The sequence below is a fragment of the Aquila chrysaetos genome, chromosome Z (assembly GCF_900496995.4).
Source record: "Aquila chrysaetos chrysaetos chromosome Z, bAquChr1.4, whole genome shotgun sequence".
Classification (NCBI taxonomy): domain Eukaryota; kingdom Metazoa; phylum Chordata; class Aves; order Accipitriformes; family Accipitridae; genus Aquila; species Aquila chrysaetos.
In genome coordinates this window covers 44,804,300-44,830,753 of record NC_044030.1, presented here as the reverse complement: position 1 = coordinate 44,830,753, position 26,454 = coordinate 44,804,300, and the positions used below count along the sequence as shown (strand labels likewise).

At 39.7% G+C, this 26,454-nt stretch overlaps 1 protein-coding gene across 4 annotated transcripts in view; it reads left to right on the top strand.

The window, feature by feature from the left end:
- TLE4 (TLE family member 4, transcriptional corepressor) overlaps nt 1-20,732 on the top strand; it is a 100,304-nt gene extending 79,572 nt beyond the window's left edge. For 3 of the 4 annotated variants that reach the window (XM_030004660.2, XM_030004658.2, XM_030004657.2), the window contains 12 exons: nt 6,243-6,362; nt 6,917-6,970; nt 7,620-7,772; nt 9,033-9,165; nt 9,403-9,596; nt 9,781-9,857; nt 13,522-13,771; nt 14,851-15,098; nt 16,062-16,209; nt 16,810-16,960; nt 17,284-17,360; nt 19,014-20,732. In XM_030004660.2, the coding sequence (XP_029860520.1) occupies nt 6,243-6,362; nt 6,917-6,970; nt 7,620-7,772; nt 9,033-9,165; nt 9,403-9,596; nt 9,781-9,857; nt 13,522-13,771; nt 14,851-15,098; nt 16,062-16,209; nt 16,810-16,960; nt 17,284-17,360; nt 19,014-19,121 (1,713 nt within the window). In that variant the 3' untranslated portion in view covers nt 19,122-20,732. The remainder of the gene's footprint in view (nt 1-6,242; nt 6,363-6,916; nt 6,971-7,619; nt 7,773-9,032; nt 9,166-9,402; nt 9,597-9,780; nt 9,858-13,521; nt 13,772-14,850; nt 15,099-16,061; nt 16,210-16,809; nt 16,961-17,283; nt 17,361-19,013) is intronic. The other variant, XM_030004659.2, reaches the window with a different exon arrangement.
- Nucleotides 20,733-26,454: the final 5,722 nt, after the last annotated feature.

Genomic DNA, 26,454 nt, shown 5'->3' with positions numbered 1-26,454 from the left:
ATTATACGTCAAAATTGCTAGGTATCTCCAACTTCTGCTGTGTGGCCTGCTTAGCTTTTCCAGAAAATTGATAAGTGTATGTTGAAATACGACTGGAATTAACGTGTACAACCGTAGTGGTTTATTGTTCATTTTATCACCCATTTCATAACATCTAGACTTTGATGCTTCTAATTAGCTTAGATTAAATATCACAGTGGCACCACCAGGTCAAGCAGATCACCAGTGTAAACAGTTATACGGATATTTTTAAAGAAATTACACACACATATATGTAATGTATGTACATATCTATACTTCTGTGCACGTAAGACTTTTGAGAACACTTGTGTTTCGAAGACTTAACTGCTGAGCCTACACATTCTCTTTATTCTGGACTTCATGGCTGTCGCGTTGCTCTTGCAGCAGCACTGCACATCTAGACTTTGATGTTTTTTATGACATACTTATCCACTAATTAACTTCATTAATTTTGCAATTAGTGAAGTTAATTAGTGGGTAAAAATGCTATATAAAACTTCAAAGTTTGCATTTTAATCATAGTTTGTATTAAAAATAATTATCACACACTTGATTACTAAACTCAATCCAGTTAGCTCAGACAGGGTCATGTGATATTAAAAACAGCTTTGTTCTGTATCTTTCCTAGCTAGTTAGTAGAATTTTTCACTAACAATTACTGAGACTTTGTCTGGTGTCTGAAAATGCAGCTACAGGGAAAAGGCAGCGACTGAGCCAAAAAAAAAAAAATTTTTTTTTTTCATGGTATGGCTGAGTGGAAATTGGGTTTCAGTTTGGGTAAGTAGAGAAACAAGTTAGAAAAGGGGGAGGTGAAATATTTTAAAAGTTCACCATGACTCGTGGTATATGTGGGAACAATACTTGGCTACCAGTCTCCCCTCCTTTGGTGAGCCATTTTGGAAGAGATGTGCTCCAGGCTGTACTGCCTGACTGTGTCAGCCTGATCATGATCCACTGCATAGACCTAAAGGGAGAGACATGGTAGGGAAAACCCGCTTGCTTAAGTAAGGACAAAAAAGGGGGGATGTTGGAAAATTAAAACAAAGAGCACAATATCTGTGATGCTGGAGTGGATACTGGGATGTAGTAATAGCAATAGTAGTAATGTAGTAGTAATAGTAATAATAATGATAACAACAAAAAGGCGTGGTAGCAGCGTAGGTGTGGGTGACCTCAGGAGCACAACCACTATGCAAACACTCCATATGATATCTATAGAGCAGCCCACAGCGTTTCACACCATTTCCCTCAGTTTAATAAAAGTAATGTACCTGTGCCTGTGAGTGTATGTAAATAAATGCATTTTTTTTTAGACAGGTAGGTGTTGCCTTATGGTTAGAACCATGCAGAAGGTTTGCTGTTTCAGAGCTCTTGGGTACAGTTTTTCTCCCTGGGTGCATGGTCTCGGTGGACTGTGCTGGACTGCCCCTTCCTTTTGCCCCAGGTGTTTCTTACACCCTATCCTGTCAAGCTCGCTGGTGGGACCTCTTCCACCTCGTACCACTCATTACTCACCAGAGCAGTTTCTGTTTCATCCCTTGCATGTCAGAAGTCGCAGCACTCATTTCCTTTTTTTATTGCATTTCTGATTTAAGCATACGATTTTATCTTACAGAGGCCAGTGCTCCAAGCCCAAGCCTGGCAGTGCCTGAGTCCAAGCTCTGGCACTGGTACATCCATCTACAACGTTGGCACCAGCCAACCAAGCAGCATTACTGCCTGGTCGTTTCCCTGCGATGCATACTGTATCCATTTTTATAGTTTCTTTTATACTTTCAACAGACTTTATAACAGCAATAATGTCATTCAGATAATTACACCATAATTGACCTTAGCGTTGAGCATCCTTGGCTTTTACTGCAGTTTGCTTAATACTTCAGGATGGTCAATTATCTCGTAATTCCCACTTTGTTGGGAATTATTGTTTTAATTATTACACTCCAAATACATCATTTTGGCACAGTAGTAAGGGTACACTGGGGAATGGTCATATTCGTGAATGCTTTAAAGAGTTACCAGCTTTATCATGTGGGAGGGCCTTTCATCCTGTCATCTCTAGTCATTACTTTTAACACTGATTTCATTTAATTATCACTTAGTCTGCTCAGGCCAGGTCTTCATCTGCAGGAGCTAGCATATGGGGAGTTGGGGCTTGCAGGATTTGAGAGCGGTTGGATCGCTGTGCAATCTGACCATATTGATTTCTTTTCTGCCATGTTGTGGTGTAAGTCATCTATGTTAATGCAGGTAACTTCCAGTGGAAGCTGGTAGTAAAACAGTGATTTTTTTTTTTTTTTTCTTTTCCTAGCATCTTGAAGTGTTAGTTATCCCAAATAGACAGCGAGCACGCTGATGTTTGCCCTGTTACTGGTGAGAATTTTGCAGCTGCGTAAGAGGCTTGTATGGCCCTCTTTATGTTCATTTAATTTGCGCCTGTGTGCCACTGGTACTCCACCAGGAGCAGCGCCCTGCCAATGTTGGAGAGAAAACAGTGGTCCTTGTGGCGGGAGATCTTTTCAGTTAGCGCTGTGCTCAACACTGCCCAAAACAGAGACTGAAGCATAGCATGCCATGCTTTACAGCCTAGTGCAAAAGATACTGTGGGTCCAGCACTGCCGACACACCGTTCCACTTAAGCAAATTACGTGAACAAGGCAACGTGCTCAGCCTTTCTGTAAATGTGTATGTTCAGTTGGGTTTTGTCAGCATTTTGTGGTGTATTTAACATGAATAAAAGTGTTCTCCCTAAGCAGAATATGAAAAAGGTACGTTTTGCTCAAACAGAAACTAAATATAACCTACTTTCACCGAAGAGTTTTTTTTTCCTATGTCTGATCTAATTATTATATGTGAGCAAACTCAGTGTTGGTTAGTAGGAAAACGCTACTCTCCAGCAGATTAACACATTTTATTGAAGAAAACAGCACTGTGAAAAGACTTTATTTCTCTGTAAATTTTAATAGTTACTAAAATGAGGACTCTAGCCCATTAAGTTACAGCCTGCCAAGTCATAATGCTGAATCACTTAATTTCTCTAAGTAGCTATCCTATTCCAGCTTCTTAAAGGCAGCTGTTCGGAGAGCATCAATGTTTTAATCAAGGAACAGGGCAGAATCTGACAGCTAAACAGTGTGCTTTGATGGAGGTTTTCTTGCACAGTCTGCAAATACAAGGACCTCTGTTGGAGGATGCAGACCTGCACACTCAGGAGCCAAGGTGTGGGTGGGTACAGGATTATATGTAGGAATCTGATGTCAGCGGAAACCATGAGGACATTGTTACATCCCAGTATTTCTCACTGAAGATAGATCCTTCCAAGTGTTTGTAGGCTGAAGAGGTGTTGCAAACAATAGTGGGAACTCAGTATGGGTAATAATGATATCCCTTGCACACTGGAAATAGTAGGTGTTAGGTCTATAGGAAGGTCTAGACCATAGCTCATTGGCTGTGTATATGACTTAGCATAAGAGATAAATTTAGATCTGTCAGCATCCAGAGATCCCATGAAGTCAGAGATCTTTATGTGGCAGGTGCATTACATGTTGAAGAGAAAAGAGGCTAGTACGGCAGGGGTATGGATTGTCTGGCTCCATGCAAGGAAAGGGGTTGGACAGTTAAAAGTGAGAATGTTTAGATTTGTTCTGTAGTAATTGACTCTTGAGGCAAAATAATGTTAGTCCTAGTACACTGGCCAATTTTCAGTTTGGGAAATGAGATTCTGCCTGCTTTCAATAGGTGAGTTGTCTCTGTTTTTCTGCTTATACCAGGTGAGATACCACAGCAAGATCTTTTCATGTTGGTATCAGGTCTGATCCGTCTTTGAAGTAATAAGCCATTAAGCAGTGTGCATTGCCCCGATGCCCGATGTGGTGCTCATCCTTTATGTGCTAGTGATAATTAGCTACTTTATCATTCTAGTAGGGAGCTTTAATTTATTACTTTATTAAGCAGTGAAATCAAAGATTTAAATGGTATCTATAGCACATAGCTAACTAGATTGTGAAAAATGAAACTGTATGGTTTCAAATTTATGAAAATAAATATTTCTATTTAAATAAGTGCAGTAGTTTAATTCTTTAGACACCACTCTAATTTGTAGTTTACTGGTGATTATTTTTCTTCGTTTTAAAGCAAATTGCTTTCTGTAGGGTGAAGTTGAGAAATAATGAATTGAATTCACATTACAACCTACTGCTTCCAAAACTGTAAATGAATATAAATGTAATAGGAGCACACTATTAAAATCTTTTGCAAAAGACTATGCTCTATCGTTGCAGTAAACAAATACATTTTTCAAGCCATCAGTTCATTTAATGTTGCATTTCTGCTTCGCCTTTATTTTAAGGGCTTCTGTGCCTACTGCCACTGCTGTCTCCAAATGTCTTAACATGTGTTGTCCCTTCAGAGCAAAAAATAACATTGTTAGTTTGTGTAATTTACTGTAATAGTTGATTAATGATTTGCTTTAAAGCTAAATCAGTGAATATATTTTAAGATGTATTTGCTTAGGTTGGGAAATCCTTGTCTACCTATTTTATACTCTTGGGGACAGAGAGAGCAGGAGGCAGGCAGGCAAATGGGAAAGGCCTGGGCTGTGTTCAGCACTAACTTTTTTCTAAAATTTTTATTTCCACTCAGTGTACTTAGAAGGTAATTAACAATTACCAATCAAAAAGATGGAAGGTTTTTGCAAATTCTACCACTCATTAATCTGAGCTGCTGTTGACAAGAATTGGAAATTTTAGAGAAGTGGAGAGGAGGACCTGAGTGTCCCAGCAGGGAGAAATGTTCTCTCATGTGACTTGGGCAACAACCACAGCTTAACTTCTATGGTTAAGTGTTCCTAATCGTTATCAGAAGTTTGTGGTGTAGTAAGTTAAAGAAAAGAAGAAATTTGATAATAGTGATGAAACAGAAGTTGCACGATGTAAATGCTAATTTATTGGTATACATTCCTCATAGTAGCTATAAAATAAACCTAGGGAGGTGTGCACTGAAAACCCCACAACAAAACTGCTGTGTTGTACAGTTTTATGCGGAACAACAGCTGTCCATAGTGTGTGGAGAAAGAACCCCCAAACCAGTGTTTCTGGATGAATGGGAGGATCTGAAATCCGGCAGTAAGGACTTCTTTGGTTGTTGTTCCTTCCACCCCCTTACATAAGGAGGACAGAGAGATGGAAACAGTCAGCAGGGTTTCAACTGCGAATTACTTTCATCTTCATTCCTGTCAGCTCTAATTCTGCAAAATGCATGAACACATCCTTACTTACGTATGTTCAGCCATTGACTTCAGTGTGAGATAAAGTTTAGCACATGCTTAAATGCTTTCTTGAACTAGGGCCAAAAGCTGGTGCTGCTGCTAAAATCAATCCCAGAGGGAACTTTGCATCTTTCATTACTTCCCTTTTTGTATACTAACATACAGGCTCCACCAAGCTTTGGAAATATGGTAGGAGTTGATAAATGTTGCTTGCCTTGTTTAAAGGAGTAGAGCAGAATTGCTGGATGACAGTGCATAAAGTACATAATATCTTCCTTTCTCTCCTCTTCTGTACGCATGCTCTTTAATGATCATTACTAAGCAAGGGCTGCAGAATGACAAGTGACTTAGTAAGCCACTGCATTGTGTTACTGTCTACTGCAGGCACAGCCTGTAGTTGTAAAAGGCGCCAAAATAAAATGACTAAATAAGTTTAGGTGTTTTCCCCTGTTCTGTCCTGCTTTGAGACTGGTCAGGAGCTTGCTTCTTTCTTTGCTAGAAATCTCCATTCAAACGTTTGCTGAAGTGTGACTTACCTTGACCCACTTTGTTCTTCTTGATTTACACAGGCAAACACATACAGATACACACCCACCCCCCTCTTCAGGGATTATTGATTTAACCCTGTGTATTTGTAGAGGAAACAAGCCAAAACCAGGGCAATGCACATTAATCATAAAATGGTCCAAAGTAGCTCTACATTCATCCCGTTGACACTGCAGATGGCAACTATGATCTGTCAGCTGATTGCCTTTATCTGTCTCTTGCAGTGCATTGTGCACTTTTAATACCAGATACTTGCTGGGTAGCTATCACTGATTAAAAACCAAAGTGCTATCTGTGAGAACAACTCCAAATCATATTATTGGGTTAAGTTGTATTGAGGGATAGTGACAAATGAACCACTGTTTTGAATAAGCATCTGATGATGTTTTCTTCATCTCTCTTCTGACTGCAGAGCTCTTCTGTATCTCCCTCAGCCAGTTTCAGAACAGCAGAAAAGCACAGAAATTCAACAGATTATTCTTCAGATAGTAAAAAACAGAAAACAGAAGAGAAGGAAATAGCAGCTCGTTATGTGAGTAAATTGTCTACATTGTGTGTTATCGAACGAAAGTGTTCCTCTGTAATTTCACCTGATTCCTGCCACTTAACATACTAAAATTGAGGGTCAGATTTTTAACAGGTTCTTACTGCCTGCCTCTAACATCTGTGCTGGGTGGAAGGTTTTGGTGTGTAGGACTGATAGGGTTTTTAACAATATAAATACAGAGCACCTGGAAGGCATGTGACAAGAGGACTGAGCATTAGGCTGGGACTTGGTAGATCTGGACTCTAGCGTGGCTCTGCTTCTCAGTGTAGTGCAACTTCGGATGAGGATTTTCATCCTGTGTCCTTGTTCATCAGTGTGACAACTGGGAAGAATGTTGTAGCTGTGGCAACCTGTTAAGCAGAAGCCCCTATAGGTGACCTAAATATTATAATTGTATTACCACAAGCTTGGTAAAAGTAAATGCTACGTTGCATAGTTCTGAGCAGCCTTGCATTTCATTGGTTTATTTTTTCTTAGTACTTAAGAGACATTGCGATATTAAATAAATGGTTTTAACACATTGTGACTTGTCATTGCAGGACAGTGATGGTGAAAAGAGTGATGACAACTTGGTAGTTGATGTTTCCAATGAGGTATACACAATGGTGGTTTTTCTACCTTACAGTGGTGGTGGTGGGGGTGTCCTCAGTGGTTTCTGTGCGTACTGGGTATATGAATAAGATTACAGCCTTTGCCTTCATAAAGGAGCTTGAAATGCCTGAGGGAATCCAGTCAGGTCGTCTTTCTTTAGAATGCAAATCAGATCTGTAACACTTATTTCTACAAAGGACCTTTTTGTTTCTTATATGAACCAAAAGTCTGCTAGAGGTATTTGAAGCCTGGCCAGCACAGCAGATAAGATGCAGCTTGTAACGGTATCTGTGTTTTCTTTCAGTCTGGCCATGACTTCATATGTGAACTTAATAGGCCTGCCAAGTGCCTCAAACCTTTTCAATCTATCACCTGACAAATGAGATTTACTTGCCTATTTCAATATCCAAAGATTTTTAATATTATTTTTCGTGGTTAATGGCATGAAATTTTAAGACTTTCTTAAAAAAAAAAAAAAGTTGTCTTTCATTATCCATCTCAATTTTACAATATTTTCAGCTAAATCAATTAAGAACTGAAGGAAGATGTCACTTTCTATGACAGATCTTCATTCCAAAGTGAGAATTGCTCAAGACAAGCACTAGTGGCTAGTATGAAGTTTTTATACTAACCCATGTTGCTGATGTTTAGGATCCTTCCTCTCCCCGGGGGAGCCCAGCACACTCTCCACGGGAGAATGGCTTGGACAAGACTCGGCTGCTGAAGAAAGATGCACCAATTAGTCCAGCATCTATTGCATCCTCCAGCAGTACTCCTTCCTCCAAATCCAAAGAACTTAGCCTTGTAAGTGCTTCAAAATGCTCCTGACCCATGATCATATGCTGAAACACATGCTTATTGGATTTCTGTCTGGACACAATTTGGATTTCCACAGCTATCAGTAAAGCACTATGAACCATCAATTTAACATTTGTTTAATTTATCTCTTCAAGGGAATTTAATAAAATAGTAAGGAGAAAGTCCACAGCCTTTTTTTTGGGATAGGAAGAGGTTACTTTCACTGGTGGTGTGGGTAGATGATAGATGTGCTATGCTGAGAGATGTTTTTCTCCTCCCCAATATGAAAAACTGCCATTCTGAGAATAAATAAAAGTACACAGGGGTTGCTTGAGCTGTTTTCCTGTGCTGTGGTTTATAGCAAATTCAGTTCCCTGCTTGGATGTGATTTGGTTGTTAGCTTTGTTTGAATTACCAGGCCATATACAACAACAATAATTTTTATTTTCTATCTAAAAAGTAATCTGTCATTTACAAGAGCCTTCCTTGACTTGCATCACAAATCACAATGCAAAAAAAGAGCTGCCTGCAAGTTGGGGGTGTTCTTTCCTTTCCTGTTTGTGACCACAGTTAATCACCTTCCTGAGCTGCACAGTAACTCCCCTCTCAGTTCTTCACAGGTCAGGGTACGCAATTATTTAAAGAAGTAAAATAAATAAAAAGAAAGCCTAAAGTGAATGTAGTGCTCAGAAAAGGTGATGGAATGACAGGTTCAGGCCTGGGAGTCAGGGGTTTGTCTTATGAACAAGCTTGTCACAAGAGCGGCACTGCACAGTTCGTGACTTTATATCCATCACTGTCTCTGTCCTGTGTTCCCAGCACCATGTTTGGGCATGAGTTGTTGGTCAGTTGTGGGTTTTTTTCCTGGTCTTCTTGTCCACCCAGCAGTGGCCTCTCACAGAAACTCATAATCTTAATGGGAGCAGGTCCAACATGAGCAGAGTGAGACCACCGACAAATTTCATATATGCTGCTAATGTAATTGTTAGACGGCAATGATGTTCAGTCATTGACCTCATTCTGAATCATATGGATGCCCCTCACGAGGAAAGCCGTGAAGGCTGTAGTTACTTCCCAAAGCCATTCCATCTTTTTCAGTATCTCCGCAGCTTCTCTTCATTGCCAGGGACTGTTGAAACCCAAACCCAAAAGCTAAATATCATTAGTCACGCACACTCTGGTTGTCATCGGCTCTCTTTCCAACCACTAGCTAAAAAAAATAAAACAACTAACAAACTGTCTTTCTTTTTCCTTTTTGGTGATTAGAATGAGAAATCTACCACTCCTGTGTCCAAATCAAATACCCCAACTCCACGGACTGATGCCCCAACTCCAGGCAGCAACTCCACTCCTGGACTGAGGCCAGTGCCTGGCAAACCCCCAGGTGTGGACCCGCTAGGTTAGTGTCCGTATATTTCAATGATGTGAAATGGTGGCCATTTGTCCCTAGCCAGGCTCCCATCTACAGTGATGAGGCAGTATATTACAGCTGCTTAAACTGGATGCTGAGCTGGTTCTTCAGCACTTTAATACAGCGTGTGTATATATATATATATATATTACTGTTTGCCAAACTCACATTTCATCTGATGGGTCTGGGCTGGCTGTGTGACTTCTCTCTTTTTGCCCTTAATAGCTTCAGGTTTAAGGACACCTATGGCGGTGCCATGTCCTTATCCTACTCCGTTTGGGATCGTGCCACATGCTGGTATGAACGGAGAGCTGACCAGCCCTGGGGCTGCCTATGCCGGTCTACACAATATTTCCCCTCAAATGAGTGCAGCAGCTGCAGCAGCAGCAGCAGCGGCAGCTTATGGGAGATCTCCGGTGGTAAGTGTTTGCTGCTAGTGCGTTTGGTGTTGAGAGCAGTTTATATTAAGACCTGCGGGGTTAAATCTAGTTCAGTCTCTTTGTAATTTGGGGAGTATGCTGGGGAGAACATGAATTAAACAGTCTTCCTTTGCCTAACTCCATCTTTAATACACCTTTTTGTTTTGCTTGGGGAAAACTATAGGTTGGTTTTGATCCACATCATCACATGCGAGTCCCAGGCATCCCTCCCAATCTCACAGGCATCCCAGGAGGGAAACCGTGAGTATCAAACGTTCAACTTTAAAAGTCAGTCATATGTTGAAGTTGTGTTCCCTTGCCAGTTGGAATTCCCCTTAGCTACTGAAAACTGTTGTGTGAATAGAAATAAGTATAGCTCTTTGGTGAGGGCAGGAGAAACACTGTTTAATCTTAAAGTTGCATTTGCAAATTTGTTATGAAGACTAATAGCAGCTGACAAGGACTGGGTGATATAGGGCAAAGGAGACAGAAATAAATGGAAAAATGAGCTGAACTTTGAGGTGTTACATGCCGAATCTGACTGGTTGGTCTTATATGGAAACGCAAACTGGAACGGGATCTTAGCTTTCCATCTCTACTGTACTCCACTCACTTTAAAAAAATTATTTCTTTGTTCACAAAACCCTTGCAATTACTTGGAAACTTATCATCTGTTATAAAAAGGAGTGTGCAGAGAAAGGAACACTGACATGTTTTGTTTGATTGAAAATACTGGAAAGAATTATTGTATCATAATGTTCAAATTCATCCTTGATGGAACTGACTGTAAAAGGTGACCTGCTGTACCAGGCTTTGCTTGTTGTGAGCCTCAGAAAAAGAATTACACAGATATGAAGGACTCTCTGCTCACATCCCTCTTGAATTAGAGAGGGGAAAAATAAAACAGCGATGCAAACCATATTGATCCAGATTTTATGTAAGGGTCCTCCAGTGCCATTTCTTGCGTGACACTTGTGGGAAACTGTGACCAGCTAATACTGGAGAGTTTGAAGGGCAGGGGATGTTTGTGTCCTTCCGTCTCTCACTCTTGTACATATGAACGTGTTTGTGATGGAGTGGCTGGGGAATATTCACACACTTGTATGCACGTGAGTAAATGCATACTCTTACCTGCCAGTGAGCTTGTGTACATGCAGGTTTAATAATATAGCATGGTGACAAGCGATCAGTCCTAGTGCCTGTAACTCCTCTTGTACATATGTGTCACGCAAATTGTAAACCATGTCCAGCTCTCTCAGACATCACACACCAGTTACCACCTCAAGTTGACTTTTCTGCTTGTTGCACCGCCCTGTTAGGTGGCTGCGTAAGGCAAGTATGGAAATGAGTGTGCAGCAGCTTCTGGACCAGCAGCTTGCATTAATAATTCTGTGGGGCACAGATCTTCATCCTACATATTGCGGCAGGCACTTAGAAATGCGTTGAGGTAATGTTCAAATGTTCAATGGGTTCAAGTTCATCCTTGGTGGAGTCGGTCGCCCAGAAGGAAGGGTGACTGGCTCTACCAGGCTTTGCTTGCTGTAGTCTGAGGAACAGCAATACCAGGGGTGTGGAGACCTTCCTGCTCACTGGCTCACATCTCACTCATGTTAGAGATGGGGGGAGTAAAAAGTGAGGCAAACTGAAATCAATCTAGTTCAATTGTGGTGCATCTCCAAGGTTTTTGAATGTTGTTGTTACATTGATGACTGTTTTAAACATGTAAATGTAGCTGTCATTTGTCAGCCGCAGGGCCTGAAAGCTTTGAAATCTGTGGTTGTTTGAGCATAATTGCATTGATTTTTCTTCATCTTAAGTGCGGTACTTTTCACAGCGATCATTCAGGATTGTTGCTTTCTCATTTACTCTTCATTTTCCCTTAGAGCAAAAGTTGTGTAAATTCTCCACGCTGTTGAGTGTCTGTTGAAAGGGAACAGGCAGTGTGTAGCACATTAGGGATCTGGCCCCTAATAAGTCTCTTTTCACTTTGGAGATACATCAAAACGCCAAGGATTGTACGGTATATAAATAGAAAAGGTAGCTAATGTGAAAAGAAGAAAAAAGTGCTTACCAGGTGTTTACTGTGTCAGATATTTGTAAGATATTTAGAGTACTTCAAATAAGCAACATGTGGTGTTAGTTCTCAGAGTGAAAAAAAAACCAAAACCACTCAACCCCCACAAAACCAAACCAAGCAACAAAGCAACGTTTTAATCACACGTGCTGGTATGGAGTAATGAATTGAGTGAGAATAATGTAGTCACAGATCACTCCAGATCTGTATACTTACAAGCATGCTAAAAATCACTTTGGCTGATAAAAGTATCATCAGTGCTCAACATGGCTCTGCAGAGAGTGACTGCATACAGAAATCAGAAAAGATGATAATGAAGTTCCACTTGGTTTGTTAGAGATTTCAGGTGACCATCAGTTGCTTTTTTCAGTACCTTACTGCAGCAAACAGAAATTAGGGAGATAAGAGGAAGATATTTCAGTTTTCTGCAGTGATAATTGAACCCTAATTCTACTCATATAGGCAGTTTGCTGCTTCTGACAACCACAGAAATCTGTCCTACCCTTTTCTGAATGTGTTTAATGTCAAAAAATGGAGAGTGATGATACGATCTGTCACTCAGACCTGCCAGAACAAGGAGCAGAGCACAGGATGAGAAGAGTATGTAAAGCTCTGGGAATAGGGCAGAAAGGTGAAAATGCAGTTGCATTTTGTCCCACTGAAAATTATTGTTCCAGTGTTAATGCACTATGAATCTTAAATAACAAATTCAGTAGTTGAATTCTGAAGACTGCCTTCTTGAGTGACTTTGAAGCAACAATTAAGGAAGTGATCTTCCTAAGTATTCTCATAAAATGATTTTTTTTGTAAGCTATTCTCATCCCACCATTGTGACAGTGGATTTTTCATCAGTACTATGAGAATTTTTTAGGTCTAAGGAAATTAAAGCTTTCCTTTAAGCATACCTTGTTATGTTTAGGTGAACCCTCTTGTAAAGTTTGTGCTCGTGTAATAGATGTGATGTGTCAGGTAGCATCTCAGAACAAGACAATTTCACAACCTAACTGTTCTCCCTGGAAAATACTTTGAGATAAAGTTGTTGATAGGTTATTCACAGGTGGCATAACTGGCAGTCACACAACACATTCTTTCTCAGTGAGAGCCCTGATTCTGGCAAGAGAAACTGGGATTTGTAGTTGTTGTGTCAGGTCCACACACACACACAAAAAAAAAAAATATATATAGCTAGCCCAAAAGAAGGAAAAAAATTCCGGTGCATTTTTGCTGGTCTGTCATGTCAGATGTCAGCAACCGTGCCTTGAAGACTTAACTTCTTGACGGTGGAGGTTTCACTGCACCGTAAGGTACAGTGCTGGGCGGTTTCGCTCAAGGGGCACGGGACCTGTGGTGCATTCAGGGCAGCTTGGCAGCAGTCCAGCTGAATTTTGCACATTAGAGTCAGTAAGGGAGCAACCAAATGTCCCCTGGCACTCAGCTACCTTCCATGCTCTGCAGCAGCCAGCCAACTATTTCTGTCTTCCAGGGGGCACTGACCTGACCTTTCTTCCCTTCTGTGCATGTGGTGGTCTCCCCGTGCCCCAGGTTTAAGAGTAGCATCCTGTATCCTCACTCATGCCAGAAATCATCATTGCATGTGTTGTAAAAGCTCATTTGATTGGTAGATGGTGCTTGACTTTCCACATTAAAAGAAGAGTACCTAAGTTTATGCTTTGAGGGCCATGCTATAGATAAATAAATAATTTCTTCTTCACATAGTTAAAAAGATGCAAAAGTAGCTGAGTGCACAATCTGAATGCCCGCAATGGAAACACACCTTTAATTATGTTTTCTTAAATAGGCTTCAAGAAAAACTTATTAAATCTCCCCCTATCTTTTTTTTTTCCACCTCAGAGCATACTCATTTCATGTAAGTGCAGATGGTCAGATGCAGCCGGTTCCTTTCCCTCCTGATGCCCTCATCGGTCCAGGAATCCCTCGCCATGCCCGTCAGATCAACACTCTGAACCACGGGGAAGTGGTGTGCGCAGTTACCATCAGCAACCCCACGAGACATGTGTACACGGGTGGGAAGGGGTGCGTCAAAGTCTGGGACATCAGCCACCCTGGCAACAAGAGCCCTGTCTCTCAGCTGGACTGCCTGGTAGGTGATCAGCAGCATATGACAGTGGAAGAAGATAGCAGATTGTGTTAAGATTGAAATGTTACCATTAAGGTACAAAAAACCAGTGGCTATTTGAGTGCTGTCATTGGTATCGAAGCTTGATATTTCATTTGTAATTTCGTTTCTTTGAGAACTGAGTTTGAAGTATATTCCTTGTCGTACTTGTGGTTTTTGCCCCCAATGAATCAAAACTTCTTTAATATCCTAAAATTGTATTGGTAGGGGGAAAGATCAAAGACAGCACAGCAAATACTGTTTATAAACTTGTGACATTTGTTGACAGTCTTAAAGCTTGATATCCTATGATGCTAAAAATTGCTGTCTTGCAGCTGTATTCTCCAAGAGTATTTGAAGATTGTGTCACGTAATTTGTGTCTGTGTATGTGTGTGAATGCATTGCCCTGTCTTAATGTGATGATTAAAAATATCCCTGAGTGTTACTCACAAATTATTTGAATGTGTTAACAAGATGAACCATTGTTAGCAGCTTTTCTCATGTCATTTACCAGTTCTTGGTAAGATGTTGCTTCTTGTGACAGAGGCAGTAAAATGAGAACTGCAGCACATGTAGACACATAGTGAATTGCTACACAAGTTGCTACACAAATGAAGAAAATTGCCCAAACATTTTCCTCTGACATCTCCTAAATGTGGCAGCAAGTCTCACTGGAACAGAGGCGGGGGGAGTGTGCAGGGAATTTGGTACTCCCCCATGCCAAGAGGTTAATGTGCTGAAATAAACAGAGTATGAAAATGTAACTTTCTACACAAGCTGTTGAATACAGCTATCTTGAATTGTTTTGGGCTGGGTTCAGCTCTTTGCATTTTGATGCTAATTAAGATTAAATATCTCTCACTACTGAATTTTGTAGATCAAGTTTAAGTACTTCCCTAATGTCATGTAATTTTCTGGCATTAATACACTTTATCATTGTCATAAGTATAAATGGCTCATTAAAACCAGGAGGGAATACAATACTTTTATGGATTTCTGCTCTCATGTTAATGCTGTTTTCCTTTCCTCATGAGTAATCTCTTGATGGCTTCTGTCTCCACAGAACAGAGACAACTACATCCGTTCCTGCAGATTGCTCCCCGATGGCCGCACCCTGATTGTTGGTGGGGAAGCCAGCACGTTATCCATTTGGGACCTGGCAGCTCCAACTCCTCGCATCAAAGCAGAGCTGACATCTTCTGCTCCGGCTTGCTATGCTCTAGCTATCAGCCCTGATTCCAAGGTCTGCTTCTCTTGCTGTAGCGATGGGAACATTGCAGTGTGGGATCTGCATAACCAGACTTTAGTAAGGTAGGTCGACAGAACTGGATCATCAGGTTGTGAAGAATTAATTAGACATGGCCTTACATGCTCTTCTGCGTACATACGCTGTTTTCTCCATGGTGTTTGCATAGCTGCTTCCAGTATTTCACTGCTACGCAATAGCCATGGTAATACTTTGACAAAAGTCTATATCATTGTTTATAGGTTTTGAGAGTTTCATAATTCCAGGCCTGTTGAGCAGCCCATAACTATAATTTCCTTAGATCAGCTGGTGTTGACACTGATGTAGGTTCTTTGAACAGATGGTTTTCTTTGTTTCCATGCAATACACTGTGCTCACACTCCAATCTCTTTAATCAGTGCTCCGGCAAATATGCCTTGGGTAAAGATGTGTGTAAATTACTGCATTGCAAACTTAGCATCTTAGGAGTATGTGATCCTGCTCAACACTAATGTACAGTAAGCTAGGAGGCAGTCATACAAAGCTTCTCTATGCACTGCACTGTGTGCATGTCGTTATATGTAATATATCAGTATTGGATGTAAAGGCAGGCTTTTACTCCCTGGTGTTCCCATTTAGACTGCTTTTTCTTCCGACTTTGTTGGTGACCTGCAGATTCTTCTTAAACCAAGTGAATTTTGATGATCATGCTACATTCCTTTGGGGGGAGTGAGGGTATTTTCAGTTGAATAGTGGGTACCACACAGTCAGCAGCAAAGATCCCCAGAGTATCTGACTCGTAAAGTGTGCTTTTTGAAATCAAATTAGCACTTGGCTGTCTGGCCTGATTACTTCATCAATTCATCACAAAACTCACATGGTCGTCCCAGAGTTTATATTAATCTCAGATTGCTATTGGAATCTATGTTAGTGTTGGTTTTAATGGCTGCATGTCAGGGACTGAAAGATAAAGGAGGTGTTTTGTATACCTGCTCAGATCTGACTCTTCCCAGTGTGAGAATATGCATACCTTCTTTCAATATTTTCAGGCAATTTCAGGGCCACACGGATGGAGCAAGCTGTATTGACATTTCTAATGATGGCACCAAACTATGGACAGGAGGCTTGGACAATACAGTCAGATCCTGGGATCTCAGAGAAGGGAGACAGCTACAGCAACACGACTTCACATCACAGGTTCAATCTCAGAAGCTTTGGCATGTTAAGAAAAAACTGTCATGGTTTTCTAAAATAAGCACTTTTGGGTTTTCTTTGGTTTGGTTTTTTTAAAGCAAAAAAAGCAGGCTGAAGGAGGACTCTGAAGAATTTTTCACTTAGTCTCACACTCTTTTTTTCTTTTTTTTTTCCTGATGTGGCAGCTAAACATCTTTCTGGATTATGACCATTTGACAGATTAGTACTTCTCCCATGAGAATAGTGGAGAATCCTTTTTATAAAAAAATTGCCAGATTAAAGTGTTCCTGTGTGCAGTCTGTTCCCATTTCTGGAGACTCTTGTTCAAAAATATTTTACAAAAATATTTTTAAATGCTGTCAGATAAATGAGGACATTAACTTTTATAGCTTGACTCAGTGCTTTACTATTACAGTTTTAATTGAGCTTTGTTTACATGAACTAATTTATCTTGAATACTATAGTAATTGGATTATCATGTTTTTACAACTGTAGTAGACAAAAATGTGGTTTTGCATAGTGTTAACAGTGTAGCGAGAGTCAGCTTTGAATATCTCAAGCTCATTCCTTTACTGATTGAAGCATGCGCTGTGCTAATTCCAGATCTTCTCACTCGGCTATTGCCCAACTGGTGAGTGGTTGGCAGTAGGAATGGAGAACAGTAACGTCGAGGTGCTGCATGTTACTAAGCCGGACAAGTATCAGCTGCATCTTCATGAGAGCTGTGTGTTGTCACTCAAATTTGCTCACTGTGGTAAGCCAATCTTTCTATGCCACTGTTTTCCCTCCTGAGAAATTTGTTCAAGATTACCTTTCAATGAAAGCAGGTGTATAGTTTAAAATTAGATGTTAAATTTAAGTATTAAAATTACTTTAAAAATTCTATATGACTGCCTTTTTGTGTGAACTGCTTTTGTTGTGATCGAACATTGTAGTGCAATCACATGAAAATGTGACTGTTCTTTGGATATGTTTTTCATTAATGTGTGAATGCATTGTTTTTAGGATTAATCGGTTTCTTGGGGTGCATTCCTTGAAAACAAAATGTAACAATAACATTTAAACAATCTGTTGCAGGCAAATGGTTTGTAAGCACTGGAAAAGATAATCTTCTTAATGCCTGGAGAACACCTTATGGAGCCAGTATATTCCAGGTAATAATCTCCTAAAAGCTATTTTCCACATACATTACAGTGCAGTAGAGCTGCACATCTCAGGGTCTGTCATTAGCTTAAAGAGTTTTTAAATGGAAATTCTTGGCTAATTACTATGTTCCTTTAAGACTTTGTCTGTAATTAAAGAGAGATACGCTTTTGGCCTTAACATTTGAGTAATTTAGCTCTTAGAATGAAGTAGCCCTTTAATCCAAAATTGTTTTTAATACCCTTCTTTCTCACCTTCTTCTGTGTATTGCTGTAATACAGTACCCAAGTTGTGTTTTTAGGTGAGCATTCACTGAAGGTCCAAAATGTAGCTAAACCAGTGAAAGTCATATTCAACACGAGTATTTTTCTTGGATGAAATGTGTAAAGTCAGTGGACTGGACCGGCAGACTCCTGATGTATCCTTTTATGGAGAAGCCTCCTGGAGTGTGACTGGAAGTTGTAACCTTTCTGTAGTCTTTAATCCCTCTGTGCGCAATTTTAATGGCACTGAAGTGCCATTAAAGAAAAGTGGGATTTTTGGCATGGTCTTCTCTTCTTTCACCTATAGGTACTTTTAGGCTGGGAATTTTTTGAATTAAGGTAACTGGTGTTCAAGTTTAGGTGGTCAGGTCTCACCTGTACTGATACCTGCTGTGTCTCCGCCTTTGGGGACAGTGCATTTTGCCTTGACATGAGAAAGCTGAGGTCTGAGTTTTTTTAGTGGAGGCTATTCAGCTCTGGAACTACCTCCCACAGAAAGCCCAAATTGTCCTAACAAGAACACATCTCCCTTAAAAGTGATGTTAAAACCCCAGTGCAGCTTTGTTAATGAGGGATAGAGAAAGAAACTCCCTGTGCAGTGCAGCAGAGGTTTCTTGGCAAAAAATTAGCATGTTTGGGAAGCGTTTAGCTCTTGAAGTGGCAGGCAGAAAAGGATGCAGACGTGTGTTATGTAAAGAAAACATGCACTAAAACAGCAAGTAAAATGTGACAATATGTACACATCATCTCAGAAAAGTCAGAAAAGCTGGGAGAGACAGAGCTACTGCATACTGGTGTATCCTGTGTCCCATTCACCTGCTGTACACGGTTGCGCATCCTATTCCACCACAGTATCTTTTCATATTTGCATCGTCCCTGATAATTTAAATCCCTTTGTGCAAGGCTTTTGTCTTCAGTGTTGGGGAAATAGTGTGAGGAGATAGTTACTTCTGTGGAGTATCTTTGTTTCATACCTGTGGGTGGGTAGGGCTTTGTAGTGCTTCTCTGTACGGATTTCTGGTTTACAACAAAAAAGGGAGGGAAGAAGAAGATGGCTTTTCATTCATTTTCATGCAAAAGCTAACGTGTAAAATATAAATAAAAACTCATTGCTTGTAGAGTATATATAAAGGAAAGCTTCTTTTTGTTTGATTGATAGATTATCTCTAGGTCCATAACATTCACTTCCCTTTCCACTGCTGTTTTTTGTTGCCATAGAGCTTTAGGTGGAACAAGTTTGGAGAAACAGTCTTGTAACAAAAGCTGACACTATGGTACTGATACTTAAATCAGCTTTCGGTGTATTCCCTCTCTATAAACTCTTCCAGTTAATCTTCAAGCTCTTCTGGATTGAAGGATTGGAAAGGCATAATTTTCTTTTTTTTTTTTTTTTTCTTGTAGTCCAAAGAATCCTCATCTGTGCTTAGCTGTGATATCTCTGTGGATGACAAATACATTGTCACTGGCTCTGGGGACAAGAAAGCTACAGTCTATGAAGTTATTTATTAGAGACAAATCTGAATGCAGACAGAACTCCTTCTCCTAGCACTTTGCTGTATATTCCTTTTTTTTCTTTCTAAACTGAGAACTTAAATGCTCATCACAGTTGTGGAATTTATTTTTACCTTCTTAACTTGGTATTGATTTGTGAATGCTCTTTAAGAACTTGTGATACCAAATTGTCAGATATCTACTTGGAAGAAGATGGAATAAGCATACTTAACAGTGAACTTGACTCTTTAATTATGTATTATAGCTGTAATGTATTTATTTTGTTTAAAGAAGGCTTTCTAACAATGAACTGACTAAATAAAGCTGCCTGGCCCGGCTTTAGTTTGAAAGGTGCATTGTATACTTTGTGTTTTTGCAGGTGGATGAATTGGGGATCTTGGAGAAGGATGTTCAGGAGATAGTTAAAGTTACACTAAATAGACTTGTAGTTTCTATTTAAAAAAAAAAAAAAAAACTTTGTTATATTTTTTAGTCCTGTTCTTGGATGAGACCTCTAAGTGTTATTACAGTATAAATATTTGGTGGGAAGATGCTGTATCTTAACTATTTTAGACAGTCTTGGAAACTTAGGAAATTGCAAACTGTAGCCAGTAATCTACATGCCTGTGATGAATGGCAAATTCAGTTCACATCTAAATTAAATTCACTTTAAGTAAGAATGTGCTAATTTATATATTTGCAATGTTAATATAGCATCTTGTGTACAGATTTGTTCTCAATGCTTTTCTGTTGATAAACATAAAGCATTTTGGTGTCAGACTAGGTTTTTTAATATAAACACCTCTCTTTGTTATATTGTAGAGAGTACAGTAAGTTGCCTCAAAGAATCACCTTTGTTACTTCTGGAAACTTTTGCAATGTTTCCTTGAAAATGGGGATATGTGTCTTTGGGCAATTTTTCAATTACAAGAGATTATGAAAAATATTTGATATGTTCTTTGGAAACTGCACTGAAATAAGAATGGATGCCTACCAATATACAAACTACAAAAGCAATGACCTCTGAGGTAGGATTTACAAGAGTACTCATTCCGACATACAAAAAGGAATGGATTCTCATTGGGATAAGGACTTGCTTTGTTCGCCAGCAGTTCAATCCAAGTCTTGACTGGATGTCCCTAAAAAGGACGCAGACTGAGCCATTGTGCCAGAGACAACGTGTTATCTTTTTATGTTGTTGTTGTTGCTGTTAAACTATGATCTGTGACTTTTTTTTTGAATGCTTTAAAAAAAATCTTTAAGTCTGTGGATCTGCTGATGTACAGTGCCTTTGCTGCTATGGATCAAAATCAAAAGACCCGTGTAGATAAATCTTATTGTATAAGTAGAAAATTACTTAATTTCATACTAGAAATGGATTGATGCTGCAAGTTAAAATGGACTGTTCATTGAAGTTCCAAATGTGGTAGCAAAAAATGGTGTCTTAAGTGCTTAGTGTTTGATGTCATTAACAGTTTCGTAATACTCTACATTGTAGAAAGATTTTGATACTAAACTGTGTCATTGTACATAGTTCTAATGCATTGTATTGACCACCAGTACTTCTATAATGGTAGATTATTGTTTGTGCATTCAGACTTTTAAGCATTAAACATAAGTAACTTCTCAGATGCATTTTTCTATTTTTTTTCTCCTGCCTCTGTTTCTGCATGTTATAATCTCAGTTATGTGTGCAGAATTCTGTCTGTAAGGACAACAGGCATTCAGTCACAGAGCGTGCCACTACCGATAGTTTGCAGTTTTGTCACTGAGAGACAATGTAGAGTTTCACAAAATTTCTCTGAGCTAGCAAAATCAATGAATTTGTAGTTTCCCAAGTTAACCTGACTGAAGTGATTCTGAACTCTTGGAGGCATCAGCCACAAGACTTTGGCCATGTCACCTAGGAGTTTGCCACCTCCTGTTTGTGTGGTTTCCCATCTTATACAAAGCTTTACATTATCCCATACTTAGAGAGAGTGGAATTGGTGACGATTCCTGCTTCCGCGCCTGCTGAAATATGTGGAGCTCAGCAGGACAAGGGCAGTGGTTGCCCTTGCCAGTTGCACTGCAGCATCACACCTAGGTTTCCCCATCCAGAGCTAAAACCTGTTCATGCCTGTGGAAGGGCTTCTTTTGACTACAGTTGGGTTTAGATCAAGAATTTAACCCAGCTTCCATTGAGCTGACCCAGGTTAAAGTGAATGAGGGGAAATTAATTTATATACTATTGGGGGTAGGGGGCCAGAGCTGTGCTATTTGTAACAGGAGAAATGGAAATGGAAAAAGCCAAGGGGAAATTGGAATTAAATCTTTTTCCCATAACTCATTCCTGAAAGGCGACGTCGTGCATGTTGGAAATTCGCAGGCATGTAAGCCTGTCCTGCTGTGATGTGCCAGCTTGTGGTGACTACCAGTACATAAACCCAGGCTGAGAAATTTTGTTGTTTTTTTGAAATGCCAAAACAAGGCTTAAGCTGATGAGGTCATTTAACTGTACTGTGAGTGACTGGGTAATACTTGTTGATGGAGGAGAGTGTAGAGGCAAGTTTCCCTCAGAGCTATCAGTTTCCTTAGAGTTAATGGTGAACAGTTTTCCAGATGTCCTGCAGAATAATTTAAGTTTTCACTTGTATTGAGGTTCTGTGCTACTTAGTACAATAATGCTTCATAAAGGTAAACATGGTACAGATGCTTTCTGTTAATTATTACTCTTGTCTGAAGAGATATAATTTACCTGTTAGAAATATTATATTGGAGACACCTTTTATTTTCAAAGGCATTGAAAAATTTAAAAGGCTAGGGTGTACTCCATTTGCTAACAAAAGAGAAACCACCTACTTAATGTTTGCAGAGGATGTTGTATTTTTATGTAGTAGTTCAGGCATAAGAGATTACTTAAAACCCCTAAGATAAAGTCTTCCTTTAAGAAGAATAAAACATTGCATACTCCTGAATTTGTACCAGAGCTAGTTTTGACAGCAAAGTAATATACTTTTAAAGCAGCCTGCCATATATCTGCTTATTAATGTTTGTATTGATGGCTTGTAAACAGTCTAGGAATTAAATGCTTTAATCCAGGATTACTGCAGTTAAATGTGTAATTATCCTAATTTTTTTCCCCTTCAGGGTTCAGTGCAAGTGAGAGATGGTACAGAGCTACTTTCTGTTTTTCAGTTAAGCATCCTTTTTCATTCTTTAGTTTCTCTCACCACTGCAGAGCATAATTTTGCGCAAGATCTTTAGTTACAGACGTCTTTTGTGCCACAAACATGTGGCCAGCATATTCTATATTCAAGGTACAACCATTATTCTTCTTTCCCTCACAAATATTGTTTAGTGCAATGATACATTAGGAAAGCCATTTCTAATCTTTGTATCCTTTCTGACTGGCCAGTATAGACATGTTTAAGGGGAGCACCTTCCATCAAATAGTTTTTTCTAAAAATATGCAATTTTAGTTATAATTCTCCTGCTTGTTCTTAGCCAAAAGTGATTTTTCTTTCCTATTTCTTTATAAGCTACTCAGTTACATAAAAAAGAAAAAAAAAGTATATTTTTTACCAGCTGTGATTTTCCTGTATGAGGAATTTTTAAGTAGGTACTGGAATAGTTCAAATCGGATTTTGTGTTTGTTTTTACTCTGGCATGTGAAACACATAGGAAATTCCTTCCTCCTGAAATGTTGATGGGTGTGTGAGAGAAACAGGAAGGTAGCTATGCAGGTCTATGTATGTCTGGATCATCTTCTACAGAAACAGGGGTCACATCCTTTGCACAAATAAGCTCATCTGTGCTGAAGGCAACAATGCTCCCGTGGCTTACACAGCTGAAAATCTAGCTCACTGCTATAGGCATAGAGGACTCAGTCAACCCATTTGCAATGGGGTTTTTTGTTTTAATACATTGGCCCTTTGAGCATCTTCTGTTTTTCTACTAGCATGTTTATTTGTGATCATCCCTACTGAAATCCTGATGTGACTAGCTTCAACTCAAGGATTTATGCTCTGAAAGAATGAAAAGGAAAAAAAAAAAGGTTAAATAAAATACATTCAAGTTTTTGTACATGCAGGGGTCAGGAAATTCAAAGCAGTAGCTTGGGCTGCAACTATTCCTCATTTGCACTGAATATACCACATCTTTGTGGCACCAAGTTAGCAGTGAATACAGCAAAACAAAATACGCTTTAGAACATCAAGTATGGCTACTGAGAAGCATGTCACTTTGAATTTTTCAGAGCAAATGCACTCTGAAGAGCTTAGCCAAAGAAGTGCTCTTACGTGGGTTATGTGGGAGGAGTAGTTGCATTTAGTACTGAAGACCTTTCCTGATACTAACATTTTGTGGTGACCACAGTGATATTGAAGAGCGTTGGGCAGTATGGGCTTGAAGTGCAGCCAGCCAGTTCTGCCATATATTTACACGAGAATCCCCTTCCCAGGCATAGCAGATGAATCCTGGAGTAGTGTGCTGTAGAAGATCATCTCTGACAAGCTCTTAAATAATGCACCTGCCGCGTCTGCTTTTGAACCAAGAGTTACTGAACATAACCCTTGAGAATTCACGTTTCTTCCGGTATTTGGAGTACAGCGTTTCCACCTCACAGCGAGAAATTTTTATGTCAAAACCAATAAATGTTCTTACTCTTACCAAATGATTTTCTGTCCTGGTTACAAGAAAACAGTATTATACTGTCTTTTTTTATTATTAAAAATGGTGTAGTCTGACATTTACAACATGTCCATAAACCTGCCGTCAAGTGCAAAGAAGCTCTTCTGGGGGTCACTTTGACTCACATAGTTACATTCTAAAATGTTGCAGAAATACATTTTTTCCTTGGATTTGGGGGGATTAACCTATGATATTGTATGCACAGTACATATTAAGGGAGGGACTGTCTAGTATTTACTTCTGCATCTATGGTTTGGACTTGGCCGATTACCCCAGAATGCTAAAATGCATTTGAAGGGTAAAATCACTAAGTACAAATATTTAAGGATTTTTTAAAAAATTCTGCTGTTCTACAGTAATTATATTGACCCAAACTGTCTTTTAATGTCATATCAAGGTAAGCATCTGCATTACACCTTCTTTTCATATTCAAATAGAAGAAGGGGTGGAGGAATTTAAAGCTAATCTTTACCTTTCAATCAAATCTGTTCTTTAAAAAATACCCCAACACTAGTGCTTGGAGGAGTAATTGTCTTGCTTTTATTGTCATTGTTCTTGAAGAATTTTGTAACAAATGTGCTGTGGCACAATCCACAGTAATACTATAAATGGGGATAGGTGATATGGCTGCTATTAAAAGCCAGGTTTTAGACAATGCTATTGACATAAAAAAAAGTCAGTGCGACTTGGTGGTCGAAGGTGTTACCTCATTTCCAGAGCAAAAGCAATATGGATTTTTGGCAGTATATTTGAATGCATTTGGCTGTCTGTTCAGTACTGCTTAGGGAAACTTTGAGGGTTTTCAACAATTCTGTCTTGATTTTTTTTACTGTAATTTAGGATGTGTTTGATGCATGATATGGTGCATAGGGATGAGTCGGGTCCGAGGACCACGGGCAGGAGGTGCCATGTGGAACGAGCTCCTCTGCTGATTCCAGGCTCTGCTCTGTTCTGCCTGGCATGTAGTGAAATGATTTGCATGAGCCCTGTGTAAAGTGTTTTTACGTTCTTCTGCATGAAAGACACTATCTAAAGGCTAGATATCTGTTACTTAGAAAAATTTGTCACAGCTGTGTTGAAATACAGGGAGACATTTTCTGTTGGGGAAGGAACAAGGAGGACCTCTGGGGAATCAAGCATTTCAACCCTTTATCAAGCACTGTAAATGTGCAAATGAGGCAGTTGCACCACTGCGTTATAAACTGTCAGTCTTCTGCTGGAGTGGGGAGAAAAAAAATCCTAAAATACATGGTATAAAGATAATAGACTTCCTTGTGTTTCAGCGTGGCTTTAAGGTATCAGGTATGAAGTCCAATTTACATTCGTTTTAGAATAAATAAACATAAATCCTCTTGTGATATTAATAATGGCAAGGCTAGCCATCTTACAAAGAACAGTGACGTTAAAAGAACGAGGACAGTTACCAGGCTTTCTCCTCTCCAACACGTGAAGCAATATTATACAAAAAAATCTGTTCATTTTACAGTATAATCTCCTAAGTGGGGACAGTGATGTTAATATTTCAATGAAAATATTTTTTTCCAAAGCAACGTTAATGTCATCCTCCCATTTACCTCTGCACACGTCTTTGCGTGATTGAAAAAATTCCCACCTCCACTGCAAATTAGCTAACTTCATTCAGGCTTTTAAGAAACAACCAGAATAGATTCTCTCTGTCATATCAATTTTAGGGGGTTTTGGGGGTTGTGTGTGACTCCACTGCTATTTTCTCACTCCTTCCTCCCCCACTGAGAACCTTCCTGAAGCTAGTGTTCAGTGCTCAAGAGATGCTCTTGCTTGTGGCTTGGTCTGGATCTTGGGGGTTGTTCAGTGAATGGGAATGGAAAGTGTTCACAGAATTTGGCTGGCTGTAACTGCTGTGACAGCTATTACAGACTCATTTATGCCTCTTTCTTCCTCTGAGCAGTCTTAAATAAAGAGATGCAGTAGGAGCAGTCCTCTGTCTAGCTGACCCTTCTGCTTTACCAAGTTTCACAGGTGCTCATCAGCTGGAAATGACGGAGGAGGTGAAGGAGCTGGGAGTCCTAGCTGGGCTCAGCATGCCAGTGGGAGACAGCCATGAAAAAGACAAATGTGATCTAGGATGTGTCAGGAGAGGCATTTGCAGCAGCGATAGGGAAGTATTGCTGCCATTATACAAGGCACTGGTGAGACCTCTCCTGGAGTAGTGAGTACAAACCTGGTGACCCGTGTTCAAAAAACTTAATTGAAAATGGGACTGACAGAGAGAAGGGCTTACTGGGCAGACTGGAAAATCAAGGGGATGGAGAACATGCCATGTAAGAAAAGCCTATGTCCTTTTAATCTAGAAAAGTGGCAGACCGAGAGCAGATACAAATGTCATCTAAAAATGCTTCAAATGTCTATTCATCAAGGGTGAAAAGGTATTACAACTGAAAGATAATGCTAGTACTAAAAACAAGTGACGAAAACAGTGTAGCCTGGAATTAAAGAGGCTCCTGTTAGAGCAGGGAGGCCCCAGAGCAGGTTTCCAATCCAGAGGCTGCCAAGAAAAAAGCAGATTGCTTTTAAGATGGAGCACAATACACTTATGAAGAGGTGCGTATGGTAGCAAGGCATTGGTGTCCATAGCCCATAGGTCTCTTCCAGTCTACTATGTGCTTGACCTGCATATGTAAAGGATGTCTAATGATAATGG